At 41.3% G+C, this 18,227-nt stretch overlaps 1 protein-coding gene across 1 annotated transcript; it reads left to right on the forward strand.

Moving 5' to 3' along the window:
- Positions 1-12,297: 12,297 nt before the first annotated feature.
- On the forward strand, positions 12,298-17,716 carry Duxb (double homeobox B). The gene is made up of 4 exons (XM_047528978.1): positions 12,298-12,485; positions 15,503-15,608; positions 16,157-16,308; positions 17,177-17,716. Exons 1-4 carry the CDS (start codon positions 12,363-12,365, stop codon positions 17,714-17,716), a joined length of 921 nt encoding a protein of 306 aa, XP_047384934.1. The 5' UTR covers positions 12,298-12,362.
- The last annotated feature ends 511 nt before the right edge of the window (positions 17,717-18,227 follow it).

An 18,227-nucleotide genomic window follows, 5' to 3' on the forward strand; every position in this document is an offset into this window, starting at 1 on the left:
TGAGATTACAGGTGTGTGCCGCCACGCCCAACTATATCTGTTGTTGTTGTTGTTATTATTATTATTATTCATGTGGTACTAGGGATTGAACCCAGGGTGCTTTACTCTCTTTACTCTGAATTATATCCCCACCCCTTTTTATTATATTTTGAGACAGGGTCTTGCTAAATTGCTGAGGCTGGCCTCAAATTTAAGATCTTCCTGCCTCAGTTACCTGAGTTGTTGGGATTACAGGCATTCTCCACTTTGTACCCCTTTTAAAAGACCAATGTTCTGCTGGCAGGGGAAATCACAGCCTCTGGGACAGGAGTCCACTCTGCATTCTCCTTTGCTGGCCAAGCAATAAAACTTCTTTTTCTTTTTTCTCAAAACCTTATCCTTGTTGTTGGATCAGCACTGAGGACAAGGACTGAGCTTTTGGTATCATAATGATTTTATTTGGCATTATTTAGAATAAGTACACAACAGGGCTGGGGATATAGCTCAGTTGGTAGAGTGCTTGCCTTGCAAGCACGAGGCCCTGGGTTCAATCCCCAGCACCGCAAAAAAAAAAAAAAAAAAAAAAAGAATAACTACACAACAGCTCCTGGAGCCAGATTAAAAAAAAAAAAAAAAAAAAGAATAACTACACAACAGCTCCTGGAGCCAGATAGGATCTCAGTTTGCAACTGAAAAATGTGTGTGCTGACGTGAGCAGTGGCTCACTCCTGTAATCCCAGCAACCCAGGAGGCTGAGGCCAAAGGATCACAAATTCATAAGCCAGGCAATTTAGCAAGACCCCGTTTTAAAATTAAAAAATTAAAGGGGTAGGGACCTAATTCAGTGTTACAGCAGCCATCCCTGGGTTCAATCCCTAGTATTGGGGGGGAAGCAAAGTAAGAGAAGAAAAACAGGGAAGGGGAAGGAGAGATACTGGTTTGTTCTAAATTAGAACAAAATATAGTATATAGTCCATGCTTTTATAATTATGTCAAAATGGATTTTACTGTCATTTATAACTAAAAGAACCAATTTTTAAAAAAAGAAAGAAAAACTATACATGATCAGTTTGGATGCAATTTTTTCTCAAATATTTTCTATCAGGTTAGTTGAATCTCTGGATGTGGAACTCAGGGCTGACTGTGTATACATGTGTCTAAAATTATCTATTATCAATATGATTTCTTGGGGCTGGGGATATAACTCAGTTCATAGAGTGCTTGCCTGTCAAGCACAAGGTCCTGGGTTCAACCCCCAGCACCACAAAAAAAAAAAAAAAATGATTTCTTGGTTTTTCAATGTGAGCAATAAAATATGGGTTTCACTGTGGTATACAAACACAATGGAATATTCCTCCTCAGCCATAAAGAAGAATAAAATTATGGCATTTGCTGGTAAATGGATGGGGTTGGAGAATATCATGCTAAGTGAAATAGGCCAAGCCCAAAAAACCAAAGGCCAAATGTTTTCTCTGATACGTGGATGATGATACATAAGCGGGGCGGGGGGAGGCAGGGATGGACAGAGAGAAGAATGAAAGACTTTTGGATGGTGTAGAGGAAAATGGGGTGGGAGGGGGAGGGGAAGGAAAGATAGTGTAATGAGACAGATAGTATCACCCTATGTGTATGTATGATTACACAAATGGTGTGAATCTACATTGTGTACAGCCATAGAAATGAAAAGTTGTACCCCATTTTTGTACAATGAACCAAAATGCAGTCTGTAAAAATAAAAATAAATAAATAAATAAAAATTTAAATTAAAAAATATTACTTTAAAAAATGAAATAAAATATGGGTTTCAGAAAAGAAACAGAACCTGTAAAATAGATATATAAAGAGATTTACTATGCTATGGTTTATGCACACATGGAAAATGGTTGGGCAAATCCAAAATCCCATCCTCAAGGTGAATCATCAGGAAGGGCAGTCTGGAAACCCTTAGGCTGCAGTCCTCCCTCAAGGCAATGTCAGTTTTTCTTTTAAAACCTTTCAACTGCCAGGAAGGATGGCCATACCTGTAATCCCAGCAGCTCAGAGCCTGAGGCAGAAGGATTCCAAGTTTGAGGCCAGCCTCAGCAATTTAGCAAGACTCTAAAGAATCTACAAGACCCTGTCTCAAAAAATAAATATAAATAAAGAGAGTTTAGGATGCACCTCTGTGGTACAGATCCACTGGGTTCAATCCGCAATACCAAAACAAACAAAAAACGAAAAACTTTACACTGATTAGATCCACCCCACCCAGATGATCAAACATAATCTTAAAAAATCATCCCATTTTAGATGCTAACACACCTACAGATAACTTTACAAGCCAGGCACGTTGGCTGCATGGTGCCTGTGATCCCAGCAACTCTGGGAAGTTGAAGCAGGAGAATCCAGAGTTCAAAGCCAGCTTCAGCAATTTAGCAAGGCCCTAAGCAATTTAGCAAAACCCTGTCTCTAAAAAAGTATGTTTAAAAAGGGCTACAGGGGCTGGGGAGATAGCTCAGTCAGTAGAGTGCTTGCCTTGTAAGCACAGGGCCCTGGGTTCGATCCCCAGCACCCAAAAAAAAAAAAAAAAAAAAAAAAAGGGCTACACATGTGACTCAATGGGTAAGTGTCCCTGGGTTCAATCCCCAGAACAACAACAAAAAAATCTTATTATTTTCCCCAATAATGGAGACAATATCCCAACAACCACAATACACTTAATCATGTGCTCAGTCATACAATACAACAACAAAAAACTTACGCAATCTCTTCAAAAAATGCTCCTATTATGTAATCTTAAGAATTCTTCATTTGCTATCTCTGCTTCTTGGCCACGAGCTGGACATGTCCTTCTACCATGATGTTTTGCCTCATCTCAGGCCCCAATCAGTAGAGTCAGCTTACCATGATGGACCGAATCATCTCAAGTCAAAAGCCAAAATAAATCTTTCCTTCTGAATGTTCTAGAAATAATTTTGGAAGTCAACACTCTCCTTAGAGATGCTAAAGTCTTCTTTCAGAAAACTGAAAAACAGGAAACAAACTGTTCTTTTGTGACTTCCTCCATCAGAGCATGAAAGTTAAATCATGGGCCCATAAAGTGGGCTAGATATATTCTGAGCTGGTTGGGCCTAGAATAAGCCTGTCTGTGCTTCAAGTGTAAGTGGGTATAGCAATACTACTTCATAAGACTCTTGTGATAAAGAAATAAATGTAAAACACGTATTTCCACTTCCTAAATGAATAGTGGCTTGCCACAAATTATAAAGTTTTAAAAAATGATTGATTTTCATTCAGGTACCGCTTACTAATGGTTTGCCAAGCGCTGGGTGCTCTAAGAGGCATTCTCATCTCCTTTGCCTTATGACGCCCATGTGTCACTGAGAAATACATTGACATTGTTTCTGTTTCACAAACAGGAAAGCAAATCCAGGCATCTTGGCACATGCCTGTAATCCCAGCAACTCAGGAGGCTGAGGCAAGGAGGACCACAAACTCAAGACCAGCCTCAGCAACTTGGCAAAGCCCTAAGCAACTTAGTGACCCTGTCTCAAAATAAAAAGGGTTAGGGATGTAGCTCAGTGGTAAAGCAGCCTGGGTTCAAGTCCCAGAACAACAACAACAACAACAACAACCAAAACGACAGGAAAGCAAGGTGGAGAGATGAAATGAAGTCCTGAGGTTCTGCACACATGAGAGGTCTAGTGCAGTAAGAGCTGTCTTCGGGCTATAAATACAGCCCCTTCACCCACTGCCCTGGCTTCCTCTCATCTCAGCAGGGGATAATGAGCTGAAGAAGTCGGGGCCGTAGAACTTCAAGGACCACTGCACTGTGATGGTTTTCTTAGAGGTCAGGGTTTGTCTTTTCAGGGTTAGAAATCCAATACCTGACTAGCCATCGATCCCCAGTAATCAAATACCAGAAGAAATTATTTATCCTTTGGTGTAGGCAGGTGAACACCCACCAAAGATTGGGCGACAGAAAAATAACATTAATTATCTAAGTGTTTCTTGAAAGGCACAAGACCCCAACAAATCAGGTGGGTTGATTTGTTTGTTTGTTTACTATCAGGGATTGAACCCAGGGCTACTTAACCACTGAGCCACATCCCCAGCCCTTTTTATTTTTTATTTTGAGACAAGGTCTTGCTAAATTGCTTAGGGCTTTGCTAATTTGCTGAGGTTCCTGTCAAACTTTCAACCTCCTGACTCAGCCTCTCAAGTCACTGGGATTACAGGTGTGTGCCCCCACACCCAGCTTGTTATTGAGTTTTTAAAGATCCTTCCCCCCCCCCCCCGCGGTGCTGGGGATCGAACCCAGGGCCTTGTGCTTGCAAGGCAAGCACTCTACCAACTGAGCTATCTCCCCAGCCCTTAAAGATCCTTTTATATTCTGAATATTGATCCTTTCTCAGTTGAATAATTTGCACACACACAAAAAGTTCCCATTCTATAGATTCTCTTCACTCTGTGGCGTTTCTTCAAAAAACTAAAAATATAACTACTGTATGATCCAGCTATCCCACTTCTGGGTGTATATCCCCCCAAAATGAAACCAGTAATATTCAAATGATACTTGAACACCCATGTTTATTGCTGCATTATTCACAATGCCTAAGGCCACAAATCAACCTAAATGTGCATGAACAGATGAAAGGGGGAAAAATATGAAAAAAATATATAATCTACATTGTGTACAATCAGAGAAATGAAAAGTTGTACCCCATTTTGTGTACAATGAATCAAAATGTGTCTGTAGGGGGTGGGGGGGGCAAGAATGGAGGAAGGAGGGACTGTATAGAAGGATAAGAGGGGTGGGATGGGTGGGATGGGTGGGGGGGGGGAGAAAAAAAATAACAGAATGAATCAAAAACTATTACCCTAGGTAAATGTATGATTACACAAATGGTATGCCTCTACTTCATGTACAAACAGAGAAACAAGATGTATCCCATTTGTTTACAATAAAAATGAATTTAAAAAAATGAAAAAAGTCTGTAAAAATAAAAAATATTTTAATAAAAAAATAACAAAAACAGAATGAAACAGAATTACCCTATATATATGTATGATACATATATGCATGAATGGTGTGAATCTATATTGTGTACAACCATAAAAATGAAAAGTCGTACCCCATCTGTGTACAATGAATCAAAATATGTCTGTAAAGATAAAAAATATTTTAATTAATTAAAAAAACAAATATACATATATAAGTACACACACAATGGAATATTTTTCAGCCATAAAAAATTTGTATTTTATCATTCACAGAAAAATGGTTGGAACTGGAGGACATTATGTCAAGTGAAGTGAGTCAGATACAGCCAGTCATGGTGGCACATCTCGTAATCCCAGGAGAGATTCCTGGGGAGGCTGAGATTTGAAGATCCTAGTCACTGGGATTATGGGATGCCAGCCTCAGCAACTTAGTGAGACCCATCTCAAAAGAAAAAATAAAAAGGACTCAGATGTGGCTCAGTTAAGGGCCCCTGGGTTCAAACCCCAGTACCAAAAGACAGACACAAATACCAATACTCCATGTTGTCTCATTTGTGGGAATTTTAAAAATGGATCTGAATGTAGAATAGTGATTACTAGAGGCTGGGAAGGGTGCAGGGAATTTGAACAGAGGGAGGATAACAAGTGTCAAAACAAATATAAGTAATAAGTTCTAGTGTTCAATAGCAAATACCATTCACAACAACCTATTTTATATTTTATGAAGAACTACAAGAGAGTAACCCCAAAATTCCAAACATAAGATAATGATAAGGAGATGGAAACTTTACCCCAATTTGATCAGCATATATTGTATACGTGTATTGAAATATTACACTACACCTCATAAATAAAGACAATTATTATTACGTGTTAAAATACTTTTATTTATTTATTTATTTATTTATTTATTTATTTATTTTGCGGTGCTGGGGATCAAACCCAGGGCCTTGTGCTTGCAAGGCAAGCACTCTACCGACTGAGCTATCTCCCCAGCCCTGGAAAATAATATTCTTACAAGACAGCTCCCCAAGAAAAATGGAGGGACAGTATGGCTCTGGAGGAGGGAGGGGAAACTAGCCAAGCATTAACCTCCCAGTAGATCCTTTAACAATGGGCCCTGAAGGAGAGGGGCGGATGCTGAATGCTGGGTTCTGGACTTTGACCGTCCCCCATTGCAAATTAGTCCTAAATGGAAGCACAGCAAATATCGAACTCGGAAAACAATGGATCCCAAATAAAGAAAAGCAATGGGCAAGATCTGAGTACTTATCCCTCAGGATCTGGACTCCTATCTCCCCAGATAACAATGAGTTTCGGCCTTTTTACAACCACCTTCCTGAGTTAAAGTTTTAACCTGCACACCTAGCCCCTGATTGTCCAAACTGCACATCCACAGTCTCCAATGAAACTACAAAACCCAGACTCCTGTAACCCGGGGAGCCATCTCCATACCCAGAGAAAGAGCCCTTCCCTTCCCAAATGACTTCACTGCAGGTTAAAGGAAAGCTTGCTGACAGAGGTTTGTCTCCTGCCTCCATCATTTGTGGGCCATGAGCTCACGTATACATGCATATAAATACATTTATTATGTGTGTCTTACTCCACTCAGGCTGCTATAACAAAATATCATAGACTGGGTGACTTAAGTCAGAAATTTATTTCTCAGTTCTGGAGGCTGGGAAGTCCAGGCAGACTCCCTGCATGGTGAGGGCTCACTTCGTAGACAACCCCCTTCTCATCTTGGTAACCACACTTGGCAGATGGCAGACAGTGGGTCTCTCCCTCTTTGTCTCCCCGCTGCTCCATCCTCTCCCAGGTTCCCTCGGGCCTGCTTCCCAGTTGCTGGCATCTTTCATAAGGGCCCACTCACATTCATGAGGACTCCATCCCCTAATCTAATCGACTCTCAAAGGCTGCATCTCCTAGCACCTGCACCTTGGGAGGAAGGATTTTAACATATGAATTGAAGCTGAGTCAGTATTTACCCAGCAGCAACCCCGAGAAGTCCTATATCATTGTGTGGCTAGTGGACAATGATCCCTGCAGGGCAGGCCCCTTGGCCAGGAGGAAGCCGCTGTGCACAGGTGCGGTTCTGTTTTCCTTCTGGAACCCTGGGCTTTGTGTTTCAGTGATTCAATCAAGCCCACTCAGATTATCCAGAAAGATCTCATTTGCTGAAAACCAGTTGATTATGTAATCAAATCATGTCTACAAAATGCCTTCTCATCAACACCTATAGGAGTGTTTTATTGAGTAACTGGGAAAGACAGACCAAGTTAACATATAAACAAGTTAAACTGACACATACACACTATCATCACAACGGTGAAAGAAATGAGTTTCAGGATGCACTGGGAAAGCAAAAAACATAAAATAAGGTAAGGACATCCTTATGATATAGTAACTAATATGACCAAAACAAAACAATTAAGAGCAAGAGTTCTTGAACATAACAGAGAACAAAATGATGTGTGTGTGTGTGTGTGTGTGTGTGTGTGTGTGTGTGTGTGTGTGTCTAACTGGAAAGATATAAAAGATGCAAAAATCATCTAGTAGAATCTACTTCCACTTAATATGATTGCTATAATTTTCTTTCCAAAAGATTAAACAGAAAGGTAGTTAAGAAAGGGGTGAGTCTTCCTAGGCTTTGATATCTCCAGTATTTGGAAGGGTCTTAGTTACCCACTCATTCCACTGAAGTTAGGTCCTCTTCCCAAAGTGGATGTGAACATCACTTCAAGTGATAAGTTTCCATCATCTATTTATTTTATCTCTGTTGGTATTGTTTGCAGTACTGGAGATTGAACCCAGGGCTTCACTCACGCTAGGCAAGTAGTCTACTACTGAATATGTGCCCAGCCCTTTTTATGTTTGTGTTATTTTGAAACTGTGTCTTACTAAATTGCAGAGGCTGGCCTCAAATTTTGTCATCCTCCTGTCTCAGCCTCCAGGTAGCTGGGATTACAAAAAGCATGCACCACCACACCTGACTCCCATTAGCTTTTTTCGCTTCTTTGACAATGGCAGATGCCTTGTTTATTTTTCAGAGTTTGTAGAAGTTTAAAGTACAAGCTAAATTAGAAGGGCAAGATTGTTGGAGAAGGGACTCTTTCAGCAACATACTGTGTCAGGGGATTGATGAGTGTTTTAAGGTTGGAATTTGAATTTCAAATGTAGGACAACAGCCATGAGATCTGTATGGGTCATTTGCTTAAAGTTTGAAAGTTGACTAAGTAGAGGGGGAAAACTGCATGAACCACCTAATATATACTATTTAATGTTATTGCAAAGTAAGATAGGAATTTAGGAGAGAGAGAAGTACTGAATCTTAAAGGAAACACCCACAACCATTGAGATGCAGAAAGCACACAGTTGGAGATCTTGAGTGACGTGCCCTTGTAAAGTGAGGGCAATGTGTAAGCAAAAGGAAAAACAGCATGGAATCCTGTAGCTCCACCTTGCCTCCACCCCGCGCCCAGCTCCCAGTACTGGCCCTTTAGAAATATTAACACCCCACACCAGCAGCTTGCTGTCGCACAGAGGTGTCCTGCACTCTCCTCTGAGTGCACATCCCCTCCTGTACCCCAAAGGAGTCTCTCTTTCGAGATTGCCCCTTCCCCCTGTTCTCCCTTGACTGCATCTGTGCGAACTCCTTGGACCTTTTCCTAGAGACGTCCCTTATGCAACATCTCAGGGTGGCCAGTACGGGGCTCTTCAGAGGCATCGACTTTGGTAAGTCTTCGCAAATATTTTCTTTCTGTCTTGACTATGACTTATTGTTAGCCCCCTCCTGTACTTGTAATCTCTCTGTCCTTTATTTTCAGAAACCAGAGAGCATCTGTCTCACTCCTTGGTGGCTGGGAGATCCCCAGGCTGTGTAGATTCAGGTAACAATAAGGTGAACTCTGAAGCCCTAATGAGTTTTAAAATCCCATTGAACAGTGGGATCGCATAGGTTTCTCAGCCTTAAATTGGTGCTTTGTTTTTCCTTTCTCTTCTTCCTTTCCTGGCCTAAAGCCTTTTTCTCCCTTAGAAGATGAGTTCTTGTTTTATTATTAAAAACTCCAAAGATAGGAGACACATTTAGGCCAAAATATCCTGTTCCAGGTCAGAGAGTACATAAATTGCTCATCCAGAAGATACATATGAGGGTCTCCCAGCATCTTGAGCACCCCCTTATTTTGCCAACTATGTGTTTCACCCGAGACAAATTGTTGGAGGGACAATCATTTAAACACCACGTCCAGACCCCATACGATGAGTGGTCAATCTCTCAACTCTTAAGCTTCTGCCATAAATCTCTCAACCCTAAGTCTCTGCTAGAACCTAAGTTCCAAGGAAGACCCGTTGCCCTCTCGTTCCTCACTCCCTTCTCTTAAACCCTGTACAGCCTCCCGTTAATGCTCCAGCTAAACTACTGTGCCCTCTACAGGTACCCGCCAAGTAGGAAGTATTCTCAAACCTTTGCTTTAACAAAATCCTGATGATTCTTAGGTTTGTTTTCGCATTCTCTGTATTTGGTATCTGGGGAGAGCAGTTACTCCAATCATGGCCTGTCCTTTACTAGGTAATCCCAGAAGGAAAATGTCCTCTGTCCTTTTATTTTAGTCTTGATAAAAACCCACCCTACTGATGCTCAAAGAATGAAGGCTCCACCCACCTTCAAGGGTGGTGAGGGCAACAGTTGCTTTACTTAAGTTTTTGTTTTTTTGCAGTGGTGGGTGGGGGGCAATCAGGGGTTGAACTCAGGCACTCGGCCACTGAGCCACATTCCTAGCCCAATTTTGCATTTTATTTAGAGACAGGGTCTCACTGAGTTGCTTAGCACCTTGCCATTGGTGAGGCTGGCTTTGATCTCACGATCCTCTTGACTCTTAACTCCGGAGCCGCTGGAATTGCAGGCATGAGCCACCGCGCCCTAAAGCTGATACGTTTTGATCTTGCCAGAAAGTATAAGACTGCCAGAAGGCTTCTGTCCTTGGTCATGAGATAAAACACCAGCTATAAACAAATCTCTACAAAAACTTACCTAACTTTTGGGCTGGGGTTGCGGCTCAGTGGTAGAGCACTTGCCTAGCATGCCTGAGGCACTGGGTTTAATTCTTGGCATTGCATATAAATAAATTAATTAAATAAAGAGCCATTGACAACTAGAAAAAATATCTTTTAAAAAGCTTACCTGACTTTTGTTTGTTTGTTTGTTTGTTTTTTAACTGCAAATTGATCCCTGGGGTGCTTTACTGTTGAGCTACATCCCCAGCTTTTTATTTATTATTATTTTTTACTTTGAGACAAGGCCTGCACTAAGTTGCCAAGGCTGGCCTGGAACTTGCAATCCTTCCTCAGCCTCCTGAGTCACTGGGAGTACAGGTGTGCACCACCGCACCTGGCCTTAGCTAATTTTTTCTTATCCCAAAGTGCCTCAAAATTCTCTGCAAGGTTTTTGTGCCCTTGCTATTTAAAATAATAACAACAAAAATTGTAAGTTCTTCAACATACCTGGATTATTTGAGATCTTAGGGATGTTCTTTTTAGGATTTTCTTTTTCTCATTTATTTTCTTGAGGCCTAGGTAGGTGCTATCAAGCACCCTGAAAACTACACAGTTGGGACAGGGACATTTATTACATCACCACTAATTTGTAGATAATTTGGGACAGACTTAAAAGTCCTGTCCCATTTGGGGACTAAAAGAATATCCTGAAGGCTACATGTGGGACAGACCAGAAGTGTCTGATCCTGATGGAGACACGTAGAGAGTACCCCTACGAAACAGTATGGGACAGACTTAAAAAGTTCAGTCCTGGCAGGGGACTCAGGGTACCCCAAGGCCTATCTTGGTTTTGTTTGAAGATTGTGGGTAGGCCAGGTTTGGTGGCATACACCTGTAATCCCAGCAGCTCAGGAGGAAGCTGAGTAAGGAGGATCTCCAGTTCAAAGCCAGTCTCAGGTGCAGGTCATATAGCCCATCTGGTAGAGTGCCTGCCTCTCATGTGGGAGGCCCGGGTTCGAGTCCCCAGCACTCTGTGGTTGTGGAAATTACAAACAAATGAAAACAAAGCCAGTCTCAGCAATTTAGCATAGACCCTAAGCAACTCAGTGAGACCCTGTCTCTAAATAAGATACAGAAAAGGGCTGAGGATTGGCTCAGTGGTAAAGTGCCCCTGGGTTCAATCCCTGGTACCAATTAAAAAAAAAAAAAAAAAGATTGTGGGTAATTCAGTGTCTATCCCTGAGATTTTTACCCCTTGGGTGCATATTAAATTATTAGAATTATTTTAAAGCAGAGGACTTTAAGGGCTGGGGAGATAGCTCAGCTGGTAGAGTGCTTGCCTCGCAAGCACAAGGCCCTGAGTTCAATCCCCAGTACCGCAAATAAAATAAAATAAAGCAGAGGACTTTAAAAAAAAAGAAAAGAAAATTTATTTTTTTCTACACTACCGCTTTGTCCAATAAAAGTTGGAGAATGGAGGCTTATTCTGTAAATGGGGAAACAAAAATAGAGCTATCTATCTGGTTTTTCCCCCTCTGCTGCCTTTAAAAAAAAAAAAAAATGGGGCTGGGGCTGTAGCTGTGTGGTATAGTGCTTGCCTCATACATGTGAGGTACTGGGTTCAATCCCCAGTGCACATAAAAAATAAATAAAATAAAAGGTATTGTGTCCATTTGCAACTAAGTGTATATATATATATATAATTATTTAGAATTTGTTATCTTTGGCAGTTATTCTAGGGCTAATTTTTTTTTTGTACCAGGGTTTGAACTCAGAGGTGCTTAATCACTGAGCAACATCCCCAGTCATTTTTGTTTTTCTTTTTTTTTTTTTTTGTGGTGCTGGGGATGGAACCCAGGGCTTTGTGTTTGCAAGGCAAGCACTCTACCAACCGAGCTATCTTCCCAGCCCTTGTTTTTCATTTTGAGACAGGGTCTTGCTAAATTGCTTAGGGCCTCACTAAGTTGCTGAGGCTGGCTTTGAACTTGCAGTCTTCCTGCTTCATCAGGCTCCTGAACCACTGGGATAACAGGTATGCTCCACAACCCCTGGCAGCTTTTGTGTTTCTTTAATCTGTTTTGTTTCTTTCAATTAATTTTCCTCCTTATTCCCATTTTCTTTGTAATTTTGTATGTTTTCTGTAAATTGTTTCTTTGGAAATGTAGATCATTGATTGTCATTTTCCTAATTATATATATATTATTTATATGTTCAGCTTAGTATGACTAACGCTTTGCCTAAGGTAAAAATATAAATAATTGGATCTACAGGTTTTCAACCTGGGATCAATGTAAGACATGCTCACAGCACAGTTTTTAACCCAACACCGTATCCTCGCTACTCTTCTCTCCCTTCTCTCTTCATCTGGTACACTGAAAGAGACAAGAGATACCCGGCAAGGCAGGATGGTCTACAGCCAGAGCCAAAGGAAAACCCTCCTGGCATGTTTTGAACATGACCCTAACCCTGATAAAGCTACCAGGGAACAACTGGCCAAAGAAATTGGCATTCCAGGATATAAAATTCAGGTAGGTTTTAGGTTTCTATTGTCAAAGACAAAGTAAGGGGCTGGAGTTGTGGATCAGTGGTCGGGTGCTTGCCTAGCATGTGTGAGGCACTGGGTTCGATTCTTAGCACCACATATAAATAAATGAATGAAATAAAGATCTATCAACGTGAAAAAAAAAAGTAAAAAGAAAAGCAAGGCTCAACACTTAAAGGGAATTCATTTATGTCAGGTACTTGGCTAAAAAGTTTTCTCCTGTTATATAATATCCATTTATATCTTTCACCAGTATATGGAAATATTACTGGTGTGTTCAGTGATGGAGGAGGGAGATTATGCACACTCAAGTTCTCCCAAATAAATAGTACTTTGAGATTTAAAGAGTATAGGCAATTGGATATTAGAATATCTACTACAGAAAATTTATTAATGTGTAATTACAAAGAAACTGTGCAGTAAGAATTCATGCAAATCTATTTTCTAGATAGTTTTTTTTTTAATTTAATGTCTCAGATGTCATTCATACAATGTCTAAAGTCTCACATTGAATTACTTTTAATAGAATTACTGATGTAAAAATGGAACTAAGATAAAGTTCTTCAGTTATCAAAAAGATACCTAGTCAGACATGGTGTTGCACGCCTGTAATTCTAGTGGCCTTGGAGGGATACCTAAAAAGAATATCACTACACTAGGTGAAAACAGTATTTAAATCAAGGAAGGTCAGGTAGAAATGTTTTTAAAGGAAAATAATGTGGGCTGGGGAGATAGCTCAGTTGGTAGAGTGCTTGCCTTGTGAGTACAAAGTCCTGGGTTCGATCCCCAGTACAGCCAAAAATAAATAAATAAAATGAGTTCGGGGTTTGGTATGGTATGGTTTGGTTTGGTTTGGTTTTTGGAACTGGGGATCAAACCCAGGGCTTTGGGGCCGGGGATGTTGATAGAGGACCTGCCTAGCATGCACAAGGCCCTGGGTTCAATCCCCAGCACCACAAAAAAAAAAAAAAAAAAAAAGGGGAAGAAAGAAAGAAAAAAAAAAAAAGCAGAAAAACAGAAAAACAGGACTTTGGGAATTCGAGGTAAATGCTTTGCCACTGAGCTACATCCCAGTCCATGTTTTGTTTTTAATCAAATTCATAGTCTCAAATTAAGCCATTGGGCTAAGGATCCAAGGAAGCAGATATTTTACCTATCTCTTCAATTACCTGAACTGAGTATGGGAGACAGTTTGTTCAAATCTGAGTAATTGTCAGGGACCAAGAAGTTCTTATTCTGAGAACATTCTGATCTTTACAATAAGCAGCAGCGCCCCTCCCTTCCCGCCGGCGCAAACTTCACCTTCCCGGCGGCGCGAATTTGCACCCTATCAGGAACCCAGCAGAAGAACACAGCCAACCAGCCTGCACCTTGTCACACCCCTCCTTCCCTCAGTATAAATACCCCTGTGTGAACAATAAAAATTTGCAGCTTGATCAGAATTCCTGTCTTGCTGCCTCTCCCTGCGTCTCTTGTCCCTTCATTCCTTCTCTCTCAGGTTTGCGGTCCCGTGTTGATGTCCCGCGGGTCGGGACAAGTAATGATAAAGTACATCCGATGAGACTATCAGGTGGTTGGTTTGAGAGGTGCTGGACTAAGAGCAGCAAGGCTGGGAAATCCAGGAAACGATGTAGGATGAAATTGGTCTGCTATGGCGTTCACTCATCGATTTATTCGTTTCCAGTTTCCACCTATGCTTCAGATTTCTTTTCTGAAAATAGTTTGATTAATTAGTTAAGAGAAGAGACACAACCTTTAGCACAAGACCTAGGATATGAGTTGTTCATTAAGTACTGGTTGTCATTAATATCTTAAGTCTTCTTGATAATTCTCAAATTATAGAACAGAAACCCTCAAAAATAATTAGAAATTATGTTTCAATTCTGATTCCAGTCATGAGGAAACAAGCAAAGAATTCAACTGGTTATGTTAGTGATAATAGTGACAAAGCAAGGTGCCCAAGTCCCTAGAATTTTTGTCTATTGTTGAACTCTTAGATGAAATAAGGATAAATATGGATGAGGGTTAGCCCAGCTCTGTAGTGAGGCTGATACTGCTACCCCATCTAAAGAAATTCCTGTCTATGATCAATTCCCTGAGTATTGTATGTTATGAAATGACATTCCCTATGATGCAATGATGGGGCCAGGAAGAGGCATTCAGACTTTGAAAGAAAGAGACAGAGATGGAGATTTTCTTTGAGAGAACTAACAGGGTCTCTTAAATCAGGAAAATTTATTTTAAACCTGAGGCTGACCACAAGAATTGTATGCAGTTCCTCTGTGTTTCCTGAATGGTTTTCTAGCAGTAGCATCATCTCTAGGATAATGCATTGTCTTTCTCTTTTGGGTATTATTCCAAAGGCAGATATTCAAATTAGTTTGGTTTAATTGAGTTGATAGTTAAAATGTCATAGACTGAGTTACATGATTTTTGTTACAGAAATCACACTCAACAAGAGACCAAGCACCACTCAGGGTTGGAGAACTCGGGTTTATTTACCCTACAGACCCAGTTGAGCTAGTACTCTGAAGTTCTGGGCCCCAAGCTAAGGTTACATGGGGCTTTTATAGGAAATCTGAAATCATTTCTTAACCATTACAACATAGATGGGTTTTAGTTCTTGGCCTTTAACCAAAGACCATGTCCACGTACAGGGAATTTATAAGTCCTTCACAGGCATAGAACAAAGACAGTAAAACATCTGCCTGTGTTATTCCCAAGTGGCCTTCCCACAGGCGAGTAACTCAGGATAACTTGAGTTTACCTCCCTAAGAGCCATAGTTCAAAGAACTAAGCCTACAAGGTTATAGTTTAGACAGCAGTTAATGGGCCTAGCAATTAAGTGATGTAGCTACATTTCTACAGAGTTCAGAAAGTTACAAAGTATAGGAAAATTAACCCTTTCCTCAGGCATTGGTTCTTCATCATAATGTTCTTATAATTTCATTTTATAATCAGGTCTGGTATCACCATCACACTCTCACATCTTTTTCCACTTAGATTTGGTTTAAAAACCAAAGATTCAGACGGAAAAAATTGGAAACTGGATGCTCCTTAGGAAAAGATCCAATCCAGGGACATGATCAGTCTCAGTTACCGACTAAAGGTAAGAATCCACTGGTCCAAATAAAAGTCCTCACTGGGCACAGTGACATATACCTATAATTTCTGTGACTCAGGAGGCTGAGGCAGGAGGATCACAGTTTGAAAGCCAACCTCAGCTACTTAGCAAAGCTGTAAACAATTTATTGAGACCCTGTCTCAAAAAATAAAAAGGGCTGGGGATGTGGCTGAGTCATAAAGTACCCCTGGGTTCAATCTCCTGTACCAAAAAACAAACGCAAACACGTATAGTTCCTCAGTTCCACTGGGTAGAGATGACCACATGCTGTGCCCAAATTCTACATAAAGATTCCTTAGCTTAGGAACTAGTTGTTATGATGGACACTTGAGGGTCAAAAATAGAAACATTGTCCCATAGCTGGCTGAGACAGGCAGGTTCTCAGCAAGCGAGGCTTTGGATCTTTTGGGTTTGCTGCTGCTCAGCAGCACAGTGACCTGGAGGTGGCAAAATTCAGAGAGAGTAAATTATCTTCTGGCTTGAACGTGAGAAGTGACCTGAGACACCCCCTTCCTTCCTCTGTTCTGCTTTAGAATACGTAACAAAAGAAGCCAGGCAAGACCAGATAACCCTTACAACAACACAAGGTACCCTAGTTCAAGCCTTTGAGAGGAACCATGTCCCTGGTGCTGCTACCAGGAAAAAACTGGCTAAACCAACAGGCATTCAGGAACTGAGCATTCAGGTGAGTTGTTTGTAATATGTCCTCCCCGTAAGTGACATTGTCCCTGCAGGCGTGACTGGAACTTTGGGCTATCTCGGGTTGTCACAGTCACCCGGGACAGAGGTATAGAATGATAAACACCCAGCACTGTAAGTCACATTCCTGCAAAGGAAGAATTTGCAAACCAAATTATAATTACAAGCAGGAAATGTGAAAGTTAATACCTGTTTTAAGAAGTCTCTGTTCAATTTTCTACAAAAACTCAGCAGTGTGGTCATTTGGGGCCTGATTATTCTTCCTTGTCAGGGGCTGTGCTGCACTGGATGATTTGTCAGCCTTCCTGTGTCCACCATGTCGATACCAGTTGAGTCTGTACCCATCTCCCTACCCCCATTTGTGACAGCTAGAAAAATTGGCAGATTTAGTCAAATGTCTTCCCATTGAGGGGCAAAATTATCCCTGTTGAGTATCTTCCACCTAAGTGATATGGGCGCTGATTTATTGTATGTTAAGTTCTCATGACTTGAGATGGGGGAGGGGTGGGGTAGGAAAGATGGTGGAATGAGACCGACAGTATTACCCCATGTACATGTATGATTACACGAATGGTGTGAATCTACATCGTGTACAACCGTAGAAATGAAAAGATGTACCCCGTTTGTGCAGTCTGTAAAAATAAAAAACATTTTTTTTAAAGTTCTCATGACTAAGGAAGCACATTCATAAGCCTGTGGCACAAAGTCTCAAAAGTACTTATTTGTGTTTGCTAGCCCTTGATCAGATGTATCCTGTGATCAGGATAATAGTCTGTTTGCTTTTCAAAGTACAAGAAGCAAAGCTAGAATCATTTGTGTTTTATGATGTTCACATCTCCCTTTTCCTCACTTAGATGTGGTTTCAGAACCAAAGATCTCTGTACCCTGAGTGGAGCAGAGGGGAGCCCATAAATTTCTTGGTAGGTGACACAAGTGGGCGACCAGAGCTGACTAATCAACTGCAGGAAACGGACCTGTTCATACGCCCAGATGGGAGTTATCATTTGCCTTCTTCTGATTCCTTCTGCAACAACCAAACGATTTCACCTGCTCCTCTTCTATCCTCTGGGATCATGCAGCCCACCCAGGCTGTGCAGGGAGGAGAGGACTCTGAACCGCCCCTGACGTTTACGAATCACCTGCCAGAACTACCGACTCCAGGAGAGGACCTCTCAGATACTCAGGTTCCTTTCTGGACCCAATTCCAAGAAGAATGCCAAAATCACAAAGAACAAACTGGCATAGGAGTTTTGAAGGATCCTTCTCAGCCTCATCCTGAGCACAAGGAACCACAGGATCTAGGTCACATTGACATATCTTTCATCATGCAGTGGTGGGATGAGGGCCGCCAAGCTCTGATTGAGGAATGGCAACCTCTTGAAGAGATACAGTGAGAGAGATGTGTGGCACTGCAGGCATAGTCAGCTGGAGGGCCATCTTAACTGCTCTGTTAGCTGCACCAGCAATGCATAGAAACCTCGAGTCTTTAGTTGAACTCTTGTCATCTACAGCATCTCAGTATACTTTTTTTTTTTTTTGTTTTTGGTACCTAAGATTGAACCCAGGGGTGCTTAACCACTGAGCAACATCCCCAGCCTTTTTAAAAATATATTTTATTTAGAGATAGTGTCTCACTAAGTTGCTTAAGGCCTTGTTAAGTTGCTGATGCTGGTTTTGAACTTGCAATCCTCCTGCCTCAGCCTCCCAAGTTACTGGGATTACAGACATGTACCACTGCGTCCTGCAGTAAAATTTTTTCTGAATCCTAATCTACAGCAAGGGGACCCTTTCAGACCCCACTAACCTCTCAGTGGGGAAGATTGTCAGGTTCTGCTTTACGTGCTGCAAGGTTCACTTGGCCTGAGCTCCAGCAGGAAAATGTAATTCTCATGTAACTGGTCCAGG

The sequence above is a fragment of the Sciurus carolinensis genome, chromosome 16, assembly GCF_902686445.1.
Source record: "Sciurus carolinensis chromosome 16, mSciCar1.2, whole genome shotgun sequence".
Lineage (NCBI taxonomy): Eukaryota > Metazoa > Chordata > Mammalia > Rodentia > Sciuridae > Sciurus > Sciurus carolinensis.

What these genes read in the sequence shown, in the direction of transcription:
- Duxb (XM_047528978.1), top strand. Translation starts at nt 12,363, where the DNA reads ATGGTCTACAGCCAGAGCCAAAGGAAAACCCTCCTGGCATGTTTTGAA. An exon ending in TTCCAGGATATAAAATTCAG is followed by an intron (nt 12,486 to 15,502) that starts GTAGGTTTTAGG and finishes TTTTCCACTTAG; the next exon opens with ATTTGGTTTAAAAACCAAAG. An exon ending in GTCTCAGTTACCGACTAAAG is followed by an intron (nt 15,609 to 16,156) that starts GTAAGAATCCAC and finishes GTTCTGCTTTAG; the next exon opens with AATACGTAACAAAAGAAGCC.